The 21,393-nt window shown below is 62.5% G+C and overlaps 2 protein-coding genes across 2 annotated transcripts; one reads left to right on the top strand and one right to left on the bottom strand.

The window, feature by feature from the left end:
• Positions 1 to 691: 691 nt before the first annotated feature.
• On the bottom strand, positions 692 to 12,217 carry SLC12A9 (solute carrier family 12 member 9). The gene is made up of 13 exons (XM_030227273.2): positions 11,993 to 12,217; positions 9,752 to 9,886; positions 9,442 to 9,579; positions 8,914 to 9,213; positions 8,589 to 8,696; positions 8,371 to 8,482; positions 8,118 to 8,275; positions 7,770 to 7,852; positions 7,318 to 7,442; positions 5,788 to 5,980; positions 5,449 to 5,623; positions 4,568 to 4,714; positions 692 to 4,116 (listed from the first exon to the last, which is right to left on the bottom strand). The coding sequence occupies exons 1-13, from the start codon at positions 12,171 to 12,173 to the stop codon at positions 3,281 to 3,283; spliced, it is 2,691 nt and encodes an 896-aa protein (XP_030083133.1). The 5' UTR covers positions 12,174 to 12,217; the 3' UTR covers positions 692 to 3,280.
• A 2,387-nt stretch (positions 12,218 to 14,604) lies between these two features.
• On the top strand, positions 14,605 to 21,006 carry PRSS56 (serine protease 56). The gene is made up of 17 exons (XM_050978089.1): positions 14,605 to 14,749; positions 15,499 to 15,660; positions 16,244 to 16,441; positions 16,946 to 16,999; positions 17,306 to 17,495; positions 17,594 to 17,702; positions 17,783 to 17,942; positions 18,082 to 18,224; positions 18,355 to 18,514; positions 18,599 to 18,787; positions 18,880 to 19,053; positions 19,185 to 19,248; positions 19,448 to 19,610; positions 20,018 to 20,171; positions 20,278 to 20,358; positions 20,583 to 20,689; positions 20,833 to 21,006. Exons 1-17 carry the CDS (start codon positions 14,605 to 14,607, stop codon positions 21,004 to 21,006), a joined length of 2,427 nt encoding a protein of 808 aa, XP_050834046.1.
• The last annotated feature ends 387 nt before the right edge of the window (positions 21,007 to 21,393 follow it).

Genomic DNA, 21,393 nt, shown 5'->3' with positions numbered 1-21,393 from the left:
TCACGCCCAACAAAATAGGGCAGGTTCCCGGGGGTTTCTTAGAGGGGTGCTAGTTTGGGAGTGTCAGCCTGGGTGGGCAACACGGCCTTGTGGTGCACCCACATGCCTGGCGGAGGTTTGCACCAGGAGGTTTGTCCCTTATAGGAAACACCTGGCCCAAGACTTGCCTGTTTAGGGTGGGCACCACCCCACAAGTCCCACCCCAAGGAAGCCCATCCCCAGCACCCAAGGCGGGAGTACGAGAGTGCTCCGCCCCACAGCTGGGTACATCCACCCATTACCCACAACCCTCACCCGTGGACTCACCTTTCCCAAACCCCTCAGTCGTCGTCGTCGTCGTCCCCTCCTCCCCCCCCCAAAAACCCCTGGGTTTCCCCCAGCCCCACACCAGGCATCCCATTCGTGCCGTGCCCCCAGCTCAGAGTACGGCACTTCCCCAGCAGCCCCTAGCCCCACTCCCCCCGCCGCCGCCGCGTCTCCCCTCCGCTATTGTCAGAGGGCTGCCTCTGCCTCTGTCTGCGAAATTAATTCGGAGGTGGAGAGGGAGAATTATGTAAAGTGTGGTTATTCTGGAGCGGCGGGGGAAGCGCGGCTGATGGCAAAGTGCCTTTTTGTGTGTTTAATATGCATTTTTTTCCAGCGGTGCATTTTCAGGCGGGTAATTTGCTGTCTTTTCAGACCCCGATCAGTATCATTTCTCCGGCAATGACAGCTTTTATTTGCACTGAAATGAATGCTGCAAAATTTCCAAGAAATAGCCGAGGCCCTGTTGGCTGCCCACCCCTGCAGGGCCAGGGCACGGGTACCCACCTTCGCAGCCCCCTGCCCATGGCCCCACTTGGCAGCAGAGTCCTGGGGTTCTAGGCAGGTGCATGAGCCAGTCTGCACACCCCGAGTGCACAAGGGTGTGTGCTCCCCTGGCTCCCCCTTCCTGGAGCCCTGTGTGCACATCAGGGCGTCACACCTAGGGGTGAGTATATACACCCACTCCAATGCGTGTGCACATACAGACACCCCTTGTGCAAGTGCGCAGCACCCAGCACAGCATCCCCTCCCATGTGCACATGCACATACACTCTCTTCTCGTTTATGCATATCTCTGCCTGAACATCTACACACATACACACACACGTCCCTGCTTGTGTGCTGGTGGGCCCTTTCCCCACTTTGTATCCCTCCCCAGACCTTGGCATAGCACCCCTGATCCAAAGCACCAGGAGGGTTTGGGGGTTCCCCATTCACTGGGCTCGACCCCAGCATAGCCCAGAGCTCGGGGAAATCAAGGCACAGAGAGAGCAGGCACAGATGGGTGCTCTCTGCACAGTCCATCCCCTCTGGGCACAGACTGCAATGGCTGGGAGTCTGGAGGAGATGCAGGGGTGTGAGTGTGGCTGTTTGTCTGCACCTCTGGCTGTTGGGAAAGAGGAAAAATGCTGTTTGTGTAGGTGTGTGCCGTGTGGGTGTTGCGTGCCAGAGCTGGTTTGCCGGAACCGCGGTGCAGGCGTGCGGTGCTGCCTTTGCAGTGGCTGTGATGCTGCACGTACACACCTGGCTGTGCATGTGCATGCCCGTGTCAGCCCCCACCTGTGCAGGGGGTGTGGGTCAGGGTGTCTGCAGCGGTGCCTTGGGCACACGTGTCCGTGTCCATGCGTGGGCATCTCTGACTGGGACAGCAGCCCTGGACGTGCCCAGGCACTTGTGGCCCAGGTGTGACACGAATGGTGTTGCAGAATGCTCATGCATGGGCAATGCTGCATCCACCTACAATGCTGCGGGGGGGCTGCATGGTCCTGAGCCTGGGGTCCTGTGCACCCCTAGCCCCGGGACCCCACCTGCAGAGGTGCTGGTGCCTGGCATGGCCAAGGTTAACGCTGCTGGAGCCCATGGGCACAGTGAGGGGAAGCTTTAATTTAATGAAGTGTGAGGCTTTTTATGGGCTTTTAATTACGTGGTGATAATTAACATTATAGGCCTCCGGGTCCCGCTGGTGCCAGGCTGCCCTGTGCCAGCTTCCGACTGTTTGTAAATAAATCCCGCGGGATGTGTGGTGCTCGCCCCAGGGCACCCAGTTCCTGCAGCAGGGAGCAAAGCCAGCCCCAGCCCCCTCCTCCCCAGCCAGGGCACAATCCACTGCAAAATGTGGGTCTCCACCATTTTTCCCCCCAGCTGCACCCAACTACCTGGGTTTTGCCAGCCCTCTGCCTGACCAGAGCTGCCAGCCAGCACTGCCAAGTTTGGTGAGAGCAGGCACAGGCAGCAGTGCCACACTTGTCGCCCCTGCTGGAGCCCAGCCTGGCTGGGAGCAGCCCCCCATCCTAGGGCTAATAGGAAGCAATCCATCAGGCAGCACTGGGCACACTGCCCACCCGCCAGGCACCCGATGGATTTATCATCCAGCACCCAGGCAATTTCCTGCCCTCCTCTAATCAATAAGGGAGGGCAGGGGGCAAGGCCAGCTTCCCCCTGCAGGTCATGATGTGTGTGGGGAAATAAAAATGCCCCAAGAAACACGTCAGGAGACCCAGGTGTGTGGGTAATGACCCCACCACAAATAATTTCCCCATTTCCTGCCAGCACCAGGGGATCGGCAGCCATAGGGGTGGGGGGGACTACAGATTAAAGCATCTGGATGGCCCCCATCCAACAGCACTGGGGGTACAGAGCAAGATCCAGGGTGCCATATATTGCAGCCACTAGGGCCAGCACCCGACTGCTTCCCCCACCCACCCAGCCTCACACAGGGAGCCCAGGCCTCCAGGCTCCCCTCCCCCACCCTTTCCCATTTAATTTTTCCTAATGAAAGGCAGGAGGATGGCGGGGAGCTGGGGCACCAAGGTCGAGGCTGCCTTTAATCAATCCCTGCTGCTGGCTGGGTGCCCGGAGGAGCTGGCGGAGGAGAGGATGGGGGCTGCGGCAGGGGAGGAACAACAGAGGGGGTTGCAGGGTGCAACTAAGGGGCTCCCAGCAGACAACTGGGGCACCCAGTGTTTGCCCCCGCCCCCAGACCCTGCTATGCCCTACTCCAAAGAAAAGGCACCGTGAATGCACCATGCTGCCCGTCCAGCCCCAGAGCTGTGCCAGGTTCCTGCCAGGGCAGCTTTAATCCTCTGCAGGACACATCCCCGAAAATCAAACCCCCTTCCTGCACCCACCTCTCACTGTGGGGTTGGGATACCCTCTGCCCACCAGGATGGAGACACTGGGGCCATCCTCAGGCTCAGACTGCTAAAGGCACTGGGCAAAGGAGTGTGCAGGGAGCCGAGGGGGACCTGGGGGTCGCCTAGAGCTGGGTGCTGGTGACGGCACTCACCCCGTGCACCAGCACGGTGGGGCCCAGCCCGCGGGTGAGCAGCTCCAGCTGGTGCAGGTAGAGCGGGTAGAGGCTGGTGTCAGCCGGCGGCCGCGGCAAGTACAGGAAGCGCACGGCTGGTGCGGGGCTCTGCTCCAGGACCAGTTTGTTGGCGGCACACACGTACTCATCTGACACTTGGGTGGTGTTGGTCGGGAAGTTCACAACCCCTTCCTCATCTTCCTCCTCCTCCGCTGGCCCTCCTGAGGGTCCCTGGCAGGTTTGCCAGTGCAGGCAGGTGATGGCATCCCAGGGCACCAGCTGGATCTGGGCCTGGATGCGCAGGTCCTTGAGGAGCTGGCGCAGCTTCTCCTCCTGGGCATGGGGCATGGTCCCTGCCTCCACGCAGAGGAAGAGGCGCAGGCGGGCCCGGCGCCAGGCCCGCGCCATGTTGAGGACGCAGGCCATCTGCAGCAGGAACAGGCTGCAGGTGTCGGCGTAGCGGGCGCTGTCGGGCCGCAGCAGGTTGACGGGCCAGACGTGGATGGTGGGTGGGGGGCTGGCGGCCCGCCGCAGCTCCCAGGCCTTGTCCAGGCTCTCCAGCTGGCGTGCCAGCAAGACATTGCGAAGCATCTTCAGGGCATCAGCCACAATGCCCACGTACTCCCGGGCTGACAGCATTTTGGGAGTGGTGGCTGCCCGCACTGGGGGGAAGCCCAGGGGGACCTCCTCACGGGCGCTGGTGAAGGCGGGGTGCCGGGATAGACCATCCTGTGGTGCCTCATCGTCATAGAAACCCAGCACCAGGGTGTTGGGGCGCATCCCACCTGCCAGAGAGACAGCGCCAGCCCAGCTGAGCAGAGGCAGAGGGCTCCACCAGCCCTCCTGGCACTGCAGGTGTCAACAAGCGACAGCTTGACTTTGGCATTGCTCGCCCTGCCAATTTCAGACCCCTCAGGACCACACCTAGATAGGTCCAAGACCTGACTCGATTTCTGCACTGCCCACTCAATACCTCTCCCACTTGGCTTTGGGACTGCCCACACTGGGTCTTCCAAACCCCTTAGCAAATCTCATCCGGATGTCTTCAAGCCCCTCAACACCACCAACAGTGATGCTTCCAAACCCCAAACTGCCTACAGCACACCTCAGATGCTTCTAAGAGCAAACTTGGCTCTGGCATCGACCATGCCGGTTCCTCAAAACCCCTTGGCACTTCTCAACCCACAGGTATGGCAGGATGGACCCTCACCCATGTCCAGACCAGGCAGAACTTACCAAGGCCAGAGGTGAAGAGGAGCTGCCGGACACCGTGCCGTACTGAGGGTGCAAGGGTGAGGCTGACAAAGGCCTTGACATTCAGTTTGTCCACCAAGCTGAGCCACGAGTCCTGCTGGGGCTGCAGTGGGTCCGAGGGCAGCATGTCTGGGTGGGGAACAAAACCAGCATCAGTGGGACAGATAGCCCAAACTGGGGCTAACCCTGGTGTCCACCCCTGCTGCAAAACCCTGTGCCCACCTCAGCACCCGTGAGATGGAGAGGGGGATGTAGGTGCTTACAGAGAGAGATATAAAACTGTACATAAATATATAAAAAAACTCCAGGCAGCCCCATCCCCACTCCCCAGTTTCAGGCCATTAGTCACCACAGCAACAGCAGGGAAGGGGGAACAGAGCCTGTGCATCAGCCGTGTCATGTGCCAGGGAGAGCACAGGTTGTTGGCAAACCAACACACACAAGAGTGCAAACACCCCCAAAACACCTGGACACACAGCAGCAGGCATGAGGTGAGGATGGACACAGGGACACACATGTGCAAGGCTGTGCCAAGTGAGTGCCCACATGTGTGCTGGGTGTGTACAGGCGCTAACCTGGCTGGCACACGCCTCATTTGCATGCCAACAGTGACACATGCAGGAGCCCCCACGTGCATGTGTAGGGATGGACACTTGTGCACACGCATGTATAAGTGTGTGCACAGGAGGCATGGGACAGACATAACTCACTGATGTCCCCCTTAGCAGCCAAGCCCAGTGTGCCACACATGTGCCCAAGATGCTGACATTCCCCAGCCATCAACTGGTCACCAGTGTCAACCTATGAAGCCCTCTGGCACCACAGCAAAAGCCATTAGCACAGGAGACAGTGCACATCCTCACCCAAGTCCTGCAGCTCCACATGGCCCAGGACATAGAGGCCACTCTTCTTGAGGTCATTGACAAAGTCAATGAGGCGGGCGCTGCCTCGCGGGTTCTGCACCATCAGCAGCATCTGCGGGCGCCAGAACTTGACATGGTCCTTCCGCACATCCAGCATCAGCAGGTACTTCCGCACCTGGAGGACAGATGGAGGGAAACAGGTGAGGAACCCTTTTTATTTCACCAATCCTCCCCCTGGGAATGCCAGTCCTGAGGACATGCTGCCCAGGACATAGCTGAGCTGCCACAGGGACACCAGCGTTCTAGCCCATAAGGGGACAACAGGAGGACAGCATTTACCTGATGAAAGATGAGGGCCTGGCTGATGTAGCCCCAGGTGCTGCTGGGTGAGAGGTAGTGAAGGGCGAGGAGGAGAAGGAGGAGGAAGCCCAGGCTCGCTGAGGCTGACACAGGGCTGATGAGGAACATCATGACACAGCAGCCTGCGATGCCCAGCAGGCACGTGTGCCAGGTGAAGTACCGGAAAGTGGGCCTGCAGCAGGGAGGAGGGGACACCTGCTATCATGTGGCGCCCATGCTGCCTGTGGGGAGGGCACAGCAAGGGTAGCTGTGTCAAACGGCCACACCACCCACCCCCAGTCATTCCACTGTGCCATCCCAGGGCATGTTGGGCACCCCATGCACCTGGAGGAGAAGTTATGGAGGGGAGATAGCATCTCCCAGGGCAGTGGGCAGCCTGTTGCTGCCAGCCCTGGGCAAACAGGGCAATGATGGCCATGGGGCTGGCACTGTCCTGGAACACCCAGGTAGTAATGGGCAGTGCATGGCAGCGATGCCAGCCATGGTGCCCACTCATTCTGGAGCAGGGAGGCAGAGGCGGGGAGGCGAGAAGCTGTTATTTTCTCTAATTGCTGTTTTCCCTGAAAGGTAATTAAAATCCTTTTCCGCTGTGCTTGATGCAGACCTCAGTGAAGGGAGGGGGGAGGCACCAGATGTGGGGTGGGTGAAGGGCCTGTTGCTACCCACTCCAGCAGACTCCCCCCAGGCACTGATGCTGCCCCATTCCATGTTAAGTCAAGGAAGCAGCTGGGCAGGGCAGATGGGGGCCAAGCCACAGCCTGGCACAGGCATCAGCTCTCCTTTGGGAATGGGGCCTCTGGGTGACTCCCAAGCAGTGCCACCCAGACCTACTTGTGCAACACCTCTGCCCACCTGGGGGACTCTCCCTGCTGTGGAGTCAGCATCCTGCACCGAGGGCAGTGGGCATCACCCAGGAGGGAGATCAGGCTCCCCCCAGCCATTCCCTGCACCCCAGATTTGGGCAGCCCTATGAGCCCAGCCTCACACCAGAGTACCCCGCACCTTTTACCACAGGCTGGGCCTGTCTGCTACACATACTCCTTCCTGGAAGATATTTTCTCCTCCTCCCACCCAGAATCCTCCTTCCTCTCTCCCCCTTCTCCGTTAGTTTAATTAGCGCTAATGGAAAGTGGGCTCCATCACTGCTTGGCAAACTGCCCGGGGGATGCCGGCCGAGCCCAAGCTATAAATTACCTCTGGAAAGCCTAAGGAGAGGGGGCGGGTGGTACCCAGTGGTGCTGGATTTATCCGTACCCACTCAGCAAAGCAGTGCCAGTGCACAAGAACCGTGCCAAGCCACTGCCATTCTAGGACCTGTCCTCTCTACCCAGCAATAGGGGTGTCTTTGTCCCTCTAACGCCCAGGAGAGGGGAGTTCAGCGTCTCTGCCCACCATCTCATCATAAATCTCAGGCACAGGGGTGGCAGGGCAATCACAGATAGAAGAATGGAGGGATGGGTGCCTGCCAAGCATCTCAGCACAGCCTCTCTCCCCTGTGGCTGTGTGTACCTGAAGTTGGGGGCTGAGGCCCATTCCAGTGCCAGGCAGGCCAGGTTGACAGTGGCATAAACCAGGAGGAAGAAGATTGTCACGACACTTGCGATGGTGTTGAGCTTCCCAGAAAAGAGCACAACCTGCAGAGAGCACAGGGTGAATGCATACACTGGGATGGCACGTCAGGCAAGTGCCCAAGCCACCCCTGTCCACTTGGGGTGTATTCCAGGGGTATGATGGGTAAGGGTACAGACAGGAAACCTTTTTTCTGATTTATCCTTAATTTATGGGATACCTATAACCTCAGAGAGGGAAGAGCACAATTGCAGCAAGACACCCAGGGCAGGGTGGCTGGGGGAGGAATTCCACAGGGCAGGGGGACATGCCAGGCTCCACAACACCCAGCCCAGGTGACAACCAATATTCACCCAGTGAGCCCAGGAAAGAAGAATGGCTGAGAAACTCACCTGTACCACCAGCCAGGAGAGGATCACTGCCATCACTGGGTTCCCACTGGCAGATGTCTTCTTGGCCAGCGCCAGTGCCCGGCCTGCAAGGCAGAGCAGGGAGGCTGGGCTGGGACACCCCAGTAGGGAACCACAGGTTCAACCACCAACCAGGATTCCCATCCCCACCCTGAGTGCTGGGGCAGGGGCAAATTCCAGGACATGCAGGTGACCCAAATGGGCACACATCAATCCACAAACCATCACCTCCACACCAAGAAGGGAGTTCCCTGGTGTCAGGGCTGGTCCCCAGCAGGGACAACCTGCCGAGTGGGCTCCAACGAGTGCCAGTGCATTCTGGGCACTCACCAAAGAGATCATCCCGGGCCAGAGCATAGAGGATGCGGGATGCCCCGATGAGGTTGCTCATGGCTGCAGAGAGAGTGGCAGCATAGATGCCCACAGTGACCAGCGGTGGGAAGATACTGATGTCACGCAAGAAGCCATAGTCTTTCTGCAAGAGGATCCTGGAGTGCGACACAAACATACTGGCATCCACCTTGGTCCAGGCCAGCATGCCCTGGCACCAGGCACACCCTGGCATGCGGAGAAGTGGGCATACCTGTTGCAGGTGGCACACATGAGGAAAGCCAGCAGGTTGTAAACGAGGTAGGTGAAGAGCACAGCAGAGATGGTGCCCCGTGGGATGGAGTAGCTTGGGCGCTTCAGGTCCCCTGTGGGCAGGAGCAGACAGCATTAGCGCCCACAGGCACAGCACACCCCTGATCTCTCCCAGTTCCTGTTCCTGGTGCCACCCTGCCAGGCACCTCCTGTCCATACCTGACATGTTGGAGCCTGCCATGATGCCAGTGCAGCCATTGAACATCACTGCAAACACGGAGCTGAAGCTCATCATCTGCCCGGTGGTGTAGTCCTCCTCATACTGACCTGCAGGACACACAGACAAGGGCTGTGACAGGCTGTCCAGGGTGGCACAGCCCCATCACAGGCCCTCTCCTCCATGTCCCCACACACAAACTACAGGAGAAACCACCCCACAGCACCTGCTTTGTGCTCACCAGCTGCCCCCACCCGCGAGCAAGCCCCATGTGACGTGGCAGTGCCAGTGGGCACGGCAGGCAGGGTGGGAGAAGCCTCTCCTCACCGCCCAGGTTGTCTCGCAGGGTGTTGAGGGAGAAGCCGGTGAAGAAGCCATTATCAGTCTCAGTGCCATTGCCCTTGGGCAGGCGGATGGGCACCTTCAGGGGCCGTGTGGCGAAGAAGCTGACAAGGATGGTGCCCAGGACAGCTGCAACGATGAGGAAGATGAGGAAGGTGGCCTTGGCATAGATGGAGGCACCCACGAGGCACACAAGGAGGCAGAGCGCCAGCAGCACGGTGCCATAGAGCAGCTCAAACCAGTAGCTCTGGGGCAGGACATGGACGCCTGTGCCCGCTTCTTGCCCTGGGCAGAGACAAGACAGGATCAACAAAGCTTGGAGGGGGCATCACAGGGAGCTGAGAGCTACTAGCATTGTGTCAGGCATGATGGGCACCAACTCACTGGCCAGAGGGCTGGGTGAGCCATGGCTGGCTCTGCTGGGAGTGGTGCTTGGCATGCCTGGCACAGCACTAGGGCTGCTCAGGTAAGGGACACCTGCTGTCCCCTGCCACCACACAGGGCAGTACTCACCAGGTGGGATCCCAAAGCTGTCCACCACTGCCTCCACCAGCCCCAGCACATAGAGGGCACTGCCACACACATTGGCCAGAAAAAACATGATCCCGATGCTGCCCCCAAACTCTGGGCCCAAGGCACGGCTGATCATATCTTGCTCGAGTCAAGGGAAGATCTCAGCAGCACAAACCACCATCAGATGCCCCCACCCCTCTCTCCCAGGCCAAGAGGGTCCCACCCTCAGCATGGCACCCCAAGGCCACTGGGTAGTCACTCAGCTTTGTCCCACATGCCCTGTCCCAGCAGTACCCACAGCAAAGGATACAGTAGGCTCCTCCAGCATCCAGTGCCCCGTTGGTGGCAATGGCACACACAGACAGCACTGTCATGCCAATGATGAAATATGCCACTGCGAACATGGCCAGGGCCTGGTACAACCCAGCATGACCCACCACAAACCCTGTCAAGGATGGGAGAGGCCAGTGTGCCCATTAGCTGAGCATGGACAACCTGCAGGACAGAGTCCCTGGGCACTGCCACCACACAGACCTCACCCCATTGAGGCATGTGGCCACTCCCACCCCTGTGCCCACAGCTTCCCCCAGGACCTGTCAGCCCCTTCCCCTCCAGGATGAGGATGCTTCCACCTCCCACCCACAGCAGCATATACCAGTATCTCCCTCTCTCAGGGTATCTCCATTTTCCACCCGTGTCTGGCCTCGGTGTGCCCAAAACCAAACAAACAGGGAAGGGGCTCTGCTGCTGGGACCCCCGTGCCCTGCTGCCACCCTTGTTCCTCAGAGTGGGGAGTCAGGAACTCCCCACATGGATCCCGTTGCTGCTCCGCTTGCCTACAACACAGCAGGAAGTAGAAGAAGTCCGGGAGTCCCTGCCAGCCACGGCACCGCTCCCAGGGGTGTGGGTGGGTGTTCCCGCAGAGAAAGGCCCGGAGCCCCCCCCGACCCTGCCCGGGGTGACGGGAGCGATCCCGGTTGGAGCGATCCCGGCTGCCGACACTGCGGGCAGGAAGGGGCTGCCCGCGGCTGTGGGCGCTGCCCTATCTCAGCCACGGGCCAGGCCGCGGATGTGCCCGCGGGAGAGGCAAGGGAGGGTGACCGGGGCACCGGCACCGCAAGGAGCCCTTGGGGTGACAGGCTGGGTTTGAGGGCACCCGCTGCGGTCCCCAGAGAGCCGGAGGGCATCCGCGTGCCAAATGTAAGGGTGGGTGGGGGTGTTGGTGGAAATAAAGGGATGCCCCAAAAGCACTGCGGGCCTAAGCCGGAGGGGCTGTTAACCCACATCTGGGGAGCATGTGAGGTGTGGGGGAAGCGGGGAGCTGACAGGGAGAGCCTTGGCCCCCCCAGAGTGGAAAACTTTCTCTTCCTGGCAGCTTTCCTTCCCCTCCACCCGACACCTACCCTACAGCCCCGCGGTCCCCGGGATAACACAGCCCTGGGCGGGGGGCCAGGTCAGGCAGGGAGAGGCCGGTGCCCCCTGTGGGGTTGGGGGAGTCAGAGCCTGTACGAAGTCCCCAAGCAGGGGAGTGGGAAAGGGGTGAATGACGACGCGGGTGATGGCCCGTGCCCCCATCTGGAGGGGTCTCCCAGACAGGGGAATGGCCTCAAGGCCCCCCCATGGCCCGGTGAGGCCCCCCGGGCACGCAGCCAACTCCCGCCCTGGGCTTTCCGTGGGCGGAAAGCGAAAGAGGAAAAGCTTTTCCCGTTCCCGGACCAGAGCAAACATTGTCCGCCCCGCCTGCCCCGGGCCATGCTGGGGCACCTACCCCTTCAGGCCTCCCAAAAGGCTGCCAGCTGCCCCAGTCCATGCCCATCCTGCCCTCTTCGTCTCCCAGGGGTCACAGTAACAGATTCATAACCAAACTGGGGGCAGACTGGGAAACAATGTGTGCCCTTTGCATACACACAGAGGGGAAGCTGAGTATCTGCTGGGGGACACCAGGGTTCTGCCCTTGGGACACTGGATAGGATGCGGGAGAGAACTGGGGTGCTGGAGCCTGCCACTGGAGGATGCCTGGGAAGCAGCGGGATCCCAGCACTAAGGGACAGGTGGACATGAAGGCACTGGAATCCCGTTTAGGGAAGGCACTGGGAAGACACAGGATTCTACTCCAGGAACACCAGGGTTTTGAACTAAGGTCCCTTACGCGGGTCCCTAAGGTCCTAATTGGGTTCCTGTAGTGCAGGTTCCTGTCGCTGGGTCCTGAGACCCGAGCCCCCAGTCTAGTGGGGTCAGGTGGGGACACACAGCACTGGGACCCCAGCCCGGGCCGGAACTGAGGAGGCAGGGGAAAGGCATGGGGGCCCCAGGCTGTGGGCCGTGGGGTACGCACTGGAGAGGAGCACTGGGACTGCAGCAGAGACGGAGGCCCAGGAGAGGGCACTGGGAGGGCATTGGCGACTCAGACCGGGTGGCTCGGGGCTCCAGAGGCGGGGACCCTGGGATTAGATGGGGGTCGGGCTGGGGGTACCAGGCAGGGCTGATGACTCTCGAGGGACCGCGGGGCGCGGCCGGGAGTGGGGGGTATCCCGGGGGCGGTGGCACTCACCGAGGCGCAGGAAGAGAACGACGCTGAACATGGAGAGCAGCGTGGGCACCACAACGCCCAGGAATGTGGGCAGCTTGCGGGGGGTGGCGGCGGCCCGGCCGCGCTCCCGGCCCCGCTCCTCCTCGGCCGAGCCGCCGCACAGGCGGTACGTGAGCAGCGCGCTCCGCTCCGAGCTCGCCATGGCCCGGCCCGGCCCGGCCCGGCTTGGGCCCCGCCGATCCCGAAAAGCGTCCGGTCCCTGCCCCGGCCCCAGCCCCGGGAGCCCCGCCCGCCGACCCGGTCCCGACCCGCCGGGCCCCGCCCCACACACGGCCCCGCCCACGACCCGCCTCTCAGGCCCCGCCCACGACCGCGCCCCTCGATAAGCCCCTCCCCATTGATAGGCCCCGTCCCGCGCTATCCCACCATTGAGGCCCCACCCCACCGTGCACTCTGCCCACTCCCCTTTTCTGGCCCCGCCCACAGCCCCCCGCTCCTGTCACTGCCCCTGTCCCAAAATGCTCTCCCATAATGGCCCCCTCCACCGCCCCCCAAGCCCCACTCCAACACCCCCCCAGTGACTTCCTCCCCAGCCCGAGTCACTCTACACCCCCAACCTTCTGCCCTTCCGGGGTCTCCCCACTCTGGTACCCGGCACTGTCTCCCAACTCGCGCCCTCCGAACTCGCCCCACTCCTCTCGCACCCCAAAACCCGTCCCTGCGTCGTCACGCGCCCCCTGTCCCCGACTCCCCAGTGGCGAGCACCTGATACCGACTTATATAGCCCCGCGCTCCTGTACAGCCCCTGCCGATGCCCGCTCCCCCGCCCCGCGGCGCTGCCGGCCGGGCTCGGCTGCCCGCGCCAATTACCGGACAATTGGGGCCCCGGGGGCACCGTCCCCCCCCGCCCGCTGCCAGGGCTGGGATCTGCCCGGGTCCCGGGGTCCCACTGCCGCCGCCGCCCGGGGCGGCCGAGCGCCTCGCCAATTAGGTTAATGGGGTTGGCACCGGCACCGGGAGCGGGGGGCACGGTGCGGCCGGGGGCGAACACTACTCCTGCCTCAAGTACCCGCGTGGGCGCCGATTGCGGTCAGGAGAGCCATTGGACCCCCACGTGTCACTGGTGGGGGGGATCCGTGCGGGGACACCGGGACGGGGCGGGAGAGCGCTCCCCTGTGTGCCGCGGTGCTCTGTCCTCCCCACTCGGCCCCGCCGTCCCCCCGTGGGGCGGAGGCCCAGCGTGCCCCCGCGGCCGAGGTGGGAGCCCGCGCGGCCGGGGCTTTCATCTGCGGCGGGCCTGTCGCTGTGCCAGCTGCGGGCAGCCCGTGCCTTTGATGTGCCACTGAAGCGGCATTGTCCGCGCCCCGCTGGCACCATCGCGGCCGGGAGGACCAGGGGGAGCGCGGGCACGGAGCCGCTCCTGCCCTTAATGGGGACGAGCATCCCCCGGACTCGAAATGGAGATGGGCACCTGCTGCACTTACTGGGGGCAGAGAGCGGGGCGTGGGTAGCCCCTGTGGAGTACAGAGATTTGACCACGGCCACCCCCTGTTCCGCAGCGGACATGAGGACACGGACAGCCCCTACCCCTAGCAAAGACAGAGCTCTGGACACGGACACAAATCTCTTCCACCTAGCAAAAATGGGCACCCCCAAATGGACACGGGTCCCAGAAACCACACTTCCTTTTACAGGGACAGAGGTGGGGGCACGGGCATCTGCTGCACCCTGAAAAAGTGATGGAGATGCAGGTGCACTTTCACCGATGGAGCTGAGGCTGGGCTCGTGGGCACAGGAGGGTGGCAACTGGGCAAGTCAGTGTCATCCTAGAACGTGGACCAGCCGAGCGGCAGGCACGTAGCAGACTGTCCATCTGGGCTGGTGAGAGTAGCCCTCCCAGCCCTGGGGCCAAAGCTGCCCCCAGCCCGGGCCCGCTGCTGGAGAACAAGCAAGGACAGCCGGTGACGCGGTCCCACCTGCCCCGGCCGAGGCACGTCCTCCTTCCGGCACCCTAGGCAGGACAGGACATACTGCGGAGGGGGGCATCGGACGGGTATCCTCGGGGGCAGCCGCTGCTCGGCACGGGGGTGCAGTGCCCTTACGCGGGGCGATCTCTTTGGCCAGGCTTGGGCTGGCACAGAGAACGGGGATCCCCCCGCCCCGGGCACCACCGCCTTCCCTTCCCCCGCCTTGTCCGCTCGGCCGCTCCCGGCCCGCTGCCCGCCTTTGAAACCGCCTGCCGGGCTCCCACGCCCAGCCCGGGCCCCCCGCGCCCGCAGCCGCCGGTGCGTTCCCACCCGCCCGGGGCCCGCAGGAGGGACGGTGGCGCGGCCAGGGCTTGGCGTGAAAATGATCAAGGGCCGCGGGCAGCGCCGGAGCGCAGCGCCCGTCTGATGCTGCCCGCCCGGAGGCCTCGTCGAACAAAGGCGGCATTGAGGCCCCGGCTGCGCCCCCCCCGCGCCCCCCGCCCCGAGCTGGCATCTTGGCGCGACATTAATGAACTCGCCTGTTTGTGCTCCCCCGGCCCCTCTCTCCTCCCACCGCCCGGGGGGCACCGTATATATCCATCCCTCCTTGCCTGCCTCGAGCATTTCGGGGGTTCCCCCCACCTGCCCCCCTTTGCCCGCCCGGGGATGGAGCAAAGAGGGAAGAGGACACGGGACGGTCTTCTCGGGGTCTGGCTGGTCCCCCCCGTGCTTTTGCTGCCGCTGTTGCAGCTGGTGGGGGGTGCTCCCGTGGGCCAGAGGCTGTACCCCATGCCGGCCAGCATCCTGCAAGGTCAGTGGGGCAGAGGGATGGGGTCGTCTTTGCGGGAGAGTTTGGCTGCAGATGGGGTGGCTGTAGGAGATGGGACCCTTGGGTTCACTCTCAGGTAGGGTGGCAGCACAAGCAGGATGGCCAGGTCCTTGTCTAAACCCCCTAAAACCCGGGGCATGTCTGTGCTGCCTGGACTGAGCGTCAAGTGCTGCCAGTGGCAGGGGGTGCAGGGAGTGCTGTGGTTTATGCCCTGCAGCACCAGCACTGTGCCACTTCCAGAGGACAATCTGCCAGGGCATGGCCCGCAGGAAGGTGTCTCTGCATGGTTGCAGGTGGTCACAGATAGGGGCATGCGGGGGGATGCGCACACAGGGCAGGCGCAGGACTGCACACACATGGGCACATGCAGGAACATGCAGACGCGGGCACATGGACCCTGATGCACACAAGTGCTCAAAAAGTGTGCACAGAGGCACACATGTGGGCATGCCTGCCTGGGTTCACACCCTGTTTCCATGTAAAACAGGAACACAGAGACCTGGGCAAAGACCCAGGTGTGCATGTGCCAGCTCCAGCAGGGATGTGACCCTGGTGGCTGTCACTCTAGGCAATGTCAAGGGGGGACAGGCCATGCCCAGCCTGACACCTGCTGTGGCAATACCGGAGCGTAGGCACCAGGCAGGCACCATGGGCTGCTGGATGCCTGTGGCTGTGGTGGGGGGCAGCAACAGGGGCTCTGGGGGTCTGAGCCCCCTCTGTGCACCCATCAGCGCTATCCAGCCGGGGGACACTGGTGCTGGAGGCAGCCCTGAGGAGCGCCCTGCTGGCACTGGAGCGGGCACTGTCTGAGCAGCAGCGGCAGCGGGGTGCCTGCGGGCTCTGTGCCCCCTGCCTCTTCCCACCCTGTGCCAACATCACCGGCAGCTGCCCACGTGAGTCATGACCCCACTACCCCTACTGCCCTCCCCTGTTCCCAGGAGACCCTACCCAAATAGAACTCAGGATCCCCAGCCAAACGCAGCCCAGGGGTCCTATCCAATCACCATCCCATGCCCAGAAGATCCTACCAAAACCTGCACCCATGCCTGGAGACTCTACCCAAATATTTGGATGCCTACATCATCCACTAGAAATCCTATCAAAATGATATCCCAAGATCTTACCCAAACCATACTCATCCCCTACAGGCTTAACCTACAGGCTTTTACCAAAACAGTGCCCTGACTCCTGAAATATATCCCTAACTGCTAACGACCCTGCCCAAGCTGTTCCCAGCTATCTAGATCTTACCCAATCACCTGGAGCCCTATCCAAATCATTGCCTGATCCCTTGTGAACTTCTCAGATATTCACACCAAAAATGTACCCCAGTACCCAGAAGACCCTACCAAAACATGCTGACTCCACAGCCTATCATGCTCCCTTCCCACCCATCCCAGAGCAAAGACTGGGATAGCCTGGGCAGAGGAGCACAGGGAGAACACGGCGATGCCCACAGCCCTGCTGTCCTTGCAGTACCAGCTGTGCCCCCTGCCATGCCCCCCAGCTGCCAGGCCCTGCTGGATGCCCAGGCACTGCCCGAGGTGCCCCAGCGCAACCGGGCGCTGAGCCAGGCCTGTGCCCCCTACCAGCGCCTGTGCCCACCCGAGGGGGCCCTGCACACCTGCACCCCGCTCAGCGCTCAGCTCTGCCGCCGCCGCCTCCAGGAGTGCCGTGAGTGGGCACCGGCAACCCCCTGGCTCCTCCCATAGATGGGAGGCCCTACAATAACAAATGGGGTATCCCCAGGGGATGCTTGGAAGGGATATGGGGTGTTGGGGTGACAGAGGGTGTTGGGATGAAGTGGGGAGATGGTGGAGGTGGGGGTATGATAGAGTGATAAGGGATCTCTGGTGGAATGGAAGGATGGGAGATGGATCTGGGAAGGGAATTGGAGATTTGGGGGATGGAAGTATTTGGAGTGATGAGCATACTGGGCTGGGCTGGGACACTGAGGGGCAATGAACAATCTGCGGTGGGAGAAGTGGGCAAGGGGAGACTGGGGATACTAAGTCACTGGGGGTGATGAGCACTCCCTGGGGTGGTACAGGGATGTTTGTTCGGGCTGATGGGGGTCTGGGGGCACTGGAAGGAACTTGAGGGACTTGAGGACAGCAGGGCTGTGGTGGTGACATCGGGAGGAGTGTCCCCACATGCCATGACAGCCTGTCCCTGCAGAGACGGTGGCCGCAGCTCCGAGTCCTGACGCAGCAGCGGAGGCGACAATGCCAGGTGAGCCGGGGCGGCCCCGCCGTGCCCACGCCACCCCCCCACCACGCCGGCGGCGCCCCCGGCTGCCTGCTGGGCCGGGGGGCAGAGGTTAGCGTCGGCAGCTGCCGGGCTGCGGGGTGCCCCCGGCCCTCCGCCCGCTCGCCTCCGTGAGCACGATGAAGCTTGACAGCGCGCCCGACGCGCCTCATGTCCCACCACCCCCTCCACCTGCCACGGCCATTGCCAGCCACCCGAGCCCACCTGGGAGACGGGGTGTCCAGCAGCCTGCCAGCAGGACGCACCCCTCATCCCGACTTTGTTCCCCAGGGAGCTGCGGGCGCCGCGGGGTCCCACAAGCCAACGGCACAGCCCCCCGAGGCCGGATCATGGGCGGCAGCGCGGCCCCGCGGGGCGCCTGGCCCTGGCTGGTGTCGGTGCGGCTGCACGGGGAGCTGATGTGCGGAGGGGTGCTGGTGGGGCGCTCCTGGGTCCTCACGGCGGCACACTGCTTTGGCGGGTACGGTGCAGGCACGGCAGTGCGGGGATGATGCCCTGCAGAGGCGGGCACGGGGAAGCACCATCACCCCTGTAACCGGCTGCCCCCCACCCCGCCAGGAACCGGAACGAGCTGGCGTGGACAGTGGTGGTGGGCGACCACGAGCTGGGCAAGCCGGGAGCGGGCAAGCGGGCAGTGGCCGTCCGGCGCATCCTGCCTCACCCTAAGGTCGGTGGAGACGGGCACCACCCCCTCCTCCCTGTGCATGCCCCAGGGGCCCACACCGACATCCCCACATCTCCTTCCAGTTTAACCCCAAAACGTTCCACGGGGACCTGGCGCTGCTGGAGCTGGCAGTGCCGCTGGCCCCATCACCCACCGTCAGCCCCGTGTGCCTTCCCAGCGGCTCCGCGGAGCCCAGCCCCGGCACCCCCTGCTACATCGCAGGCTGGGGCTCCCTCTATGAAGGTAAGAGACACCGTGGGGTGTTCGCCTTTGTGCCCTCTCTGGTGTCCAGCCCCAGAGCACTGAGGCAGGGCAGGGGGATGTGAAAGAGAGGGAGATGTCCGGGCACAGGGCACCCCGTAACGGGTGCCTTGCCTGGCAGAGGGACCAGCAGCCGACGTGGTGATGGAGGCACAGGTGCCCCTGCTCAGCCAGGAGACGTGCCGGGGTGCCCTGGGCAAGGATCTTCTCACCAGTGCCATGTTCTGTGCTGGATATTTGTCTGGAGGCATCGACTCCTGCCAGGTAACACCGTGCCTGAGGGACTGACAGCAGCCCACTTCAAAAATCCCTCACACAGTGCCGGGCGCATACACAGCCCATCGGTATGGCTGGGGTCCCAGCCCAGCCTAGTGCACCGGCATTTCCCCTGCAGGGTGACTCAGGGGGGCCGCTGGCATGCGAGGACCCCACTTCTCACCACTTTGTCCTGTACGGCATCACCTCGTGGGGGGATGGCTGCGGCGAGCGGGGCAAACCAGGAGTCTACACCCGTGTCACTGCCTTCACGGATTGGCTGAGTCTCCAGATGGACTGTGAGTGCTCCTGGCCGCACCACAGGGGGCACGGAGATGCCTTGGGGATTTTCAGCACTCATGGCAGTGCCGGTTCTCTCACAGCTGCCCCTGGCAGCCGAGAGCCAAGCTGCTTCGACCTGCTGGCCGTGGCGCAGCTGCCCCCCGAGCAGCAGTCCCCGGAGCGCGCCCGTCTCTGCGCTTTCTACTCCGGGTCCTGTCGGGCTCCTCAGGGCCGGGCCAGCTGTGCCCGTCTGGCCGAGGAGACCTGCCATGCCAGGACGAGACGATGTGGTGAGCTGGGGGACAAGCCAGGGCTAGGGTGTAGGGAGGAATCCCATTTCTGGACTGAAGACAGGGTCACGTCTCTCCCTCTGTGCCCACAGAGCTGCACTCCTATGCTCAGACCTTGGTGGATCTCTTGCATCAGGCTGGGGACTTCATCCGAAACCAGTTTGATTTCTCCTTCCTCACCCGCACTCTGCCCCAGCTCCTGGGCAAGATCTATGGACACTTCTTCCCTCCCCGTGTTCGCAGGGATGCCCCAGATACTGTCCAAGGTTGGACCACCCTATGTCCACTTGGGCTCCCTCAGTCTCCCCTGTGCTGGTAGCTGTAGCACCAGCAGCCTGCCCTGGCTTCCCAACAGGGCTCCTCTATCCTTTTTCCTGTCCTTTTCTTGTCCCCACAGGCCTGGCTGTGGCAGGGGACCAATCGAGCCCCACAGCAGTGGGACCCCAGAGACCCCTCAGCAGGTGAGGCCACAGGATGAGGGGCTAAAGAGCCTGGGGAGGTGGTGAGATACTGGTGGGCATTGACATGGCATTTTGCGGACAGCCTGAAGCATTGGGATCCTGTTCCTGCTGCTACCAGGGCACTCACCCAGGGTGCCCAGGTGGGGTGCAGAGGGTGGCATTGCCCACCCAGTCTGAGCTCACGCCATTGTGCTTCCAGGTGGGGAGGCAGGCAGCTGCCCCCCTTTGCAGAGCTTTTTGGGGTAGTGGGACCCCAGTTGCAGGACTGGGTGGAGGCTCTGAGGACTGTGGCAGGGGGCAGCCACCTGGTGACAACATGGGACAGGGAGCAGCTCCCTGGGGAGATGCAGCTCTTCCTGCAGGTATGTGGAGAGGGACAGGCTGGGGGAACCCCTGTCCTCTTGTGACTGGGCCACCAGGGACCAAATCCCTTCAGTTCCCCTGTGTCCCCTCCTGACATCCCTTGGGTCCACTGTCCCCTGTGCAGCTGCAGAAGTGGCATCTCTCACTTTGCCACCACAGAAGGGGGACCTCACCCTCCCCAAATAAACCAGTGCTCCAAGTCCAGCCAAGGCAGAGCCAGCCATGGGTCTGCCCCTGCAGCTTAGGATCTGACCCAACAGAGCCACAAAGCCCTTGCATGTCAGCAGTGCCCTGTCTGAAGCCAGCACACCCATGCCCTGCACTCTGCCACTGTGCATGTGGCTGTGCCCACGGGTGCCCTGTGGGTGCCCCATCACCCATCCTCTCCTATTCTTCCCTTCATCAGGGTGAGGATGTGTTGGAGGAGATGGTGGTACAGGGACGAGCCTTCCTCACCCAGCTGCAGGCAGAGCTGGACCTTGGCACCACCCTGGAAGCCATGGAGCCACATCGGGCATCTGGAGAGCTGGCAGGGACTCCCGTGCCAAGCCGTGAACCCCGTGAGGCTGGAGGGACTGGGGACAATGGGGCAGCAGGGTGTCCATTCACCGGCCAGCTCTGCGCCTGGCCAGTGCCCGCCGCATTTTACACCTCTCTCGGTGGCAGGGAGGGAGAAACGGGAGCTGGTGCCCACGGAGCTGCCCAGGGTGGAGGAGGAAGAGGAGGAGGAGGCAGGTGTGGGCAGAGGTAAGCTCCTGCAGATACTATGGGTTGCAAGGTATCACCATGGGAACGGTGACAAGCCCAGCCTTGCACCCCTGTCTTTCGCTATATTCCCTCCCTCTGCCCATGCTCCCCTGGTGTCCCCAGAGCAAGGGTACTCCTCCCTGTGGTGGGCAGCAGCATGGTGCCCCCACGATTGATCCCTGATGTCCCCTCCATGTGTCCCCTGCCTGTCCTGGGGGTTGCAGCCTGCCCTGGCCTCAACGCGTCGGCAGCGCGGGTGGGCGCTGTGCGGGACCTGTACGCCTGGGTGTTGCGGGTGCCCCAGGCAGACCTGGCCATGACCTTCCAAGAGGTGAGTGCCCCATGCAGCCCCTCTGGGCCACACACCCTGGCAGCCAGGCAGTGCCATTGCCATCCCCCCCACCCTGGGCAGTGCCGCTGTCCCACCCTGCCCATGGCTCCCCTGGGACTCGTGGTGCTGTTGTCTCCCCACAGATCCTGGTGGACTTGGGCTCCAAAAACACCAAGGGACTGTACCGGGCACAGGTTCGGGCCACTGTGGGGGGCCGCCCCACAGCCTTCACTGGCCTTGTGGGGCTGGACAGTGACACACTGGCCCGTAGCATGCCTGGCCTCGTCGCTCTGGCGCTCGAAGCGCTGAAAACCTAAAGGGGCAGTGTGCTGGCATGGGGAGAGGGCACTGGGGCAGGTGTCCCTTATGTCCTTCAAACACACTCCACTCCCACTCTTAGGCTCTTCCACCCCTTTCTCCTCAATTTCACCTCAGTGTCTCTTCCCACCAGCACTTCCTTACTTCCCCAGGGCAATGGGGCCCTGGCAGGTATCTGAAGCATCTCAGCCAGGAATCACAGTCCTCCTCTCCCCTGGAACCCCCATCTTGGCAAGCCCACCCTCACCCCATCTTCCCCAGAGGCACTTGAGCTGTTATTTATTTGTACAGAGAAGGTTTATTTTTCAATAAAGAAGGGCTCTATTTTCTAGCTGGTGAATGTGAAGCAAGTGCTGTGCCACACAGTGCTGGTGAAGTGGGTGACA

The sequence above is a fragment of the Serinus canaria genome, chromosome 9, assembly GCF_022539315.1.
Source record: "Serinus canaria isolate serCan28SL12 chromosome 9, serCan2020, whole genome shotgun sequence".
Taxonomy (NCBI): Eukaryota; Metazoa; Chordata; class Aves; order Passeriformes; family Fringillidae; genus Serinus; species Serinus canaria.
The sequence above is the reverse complement of the archived record's forward strand: the minus strand, read 5'-3'. Positions and strand labels throughout refer to the sequence as shown.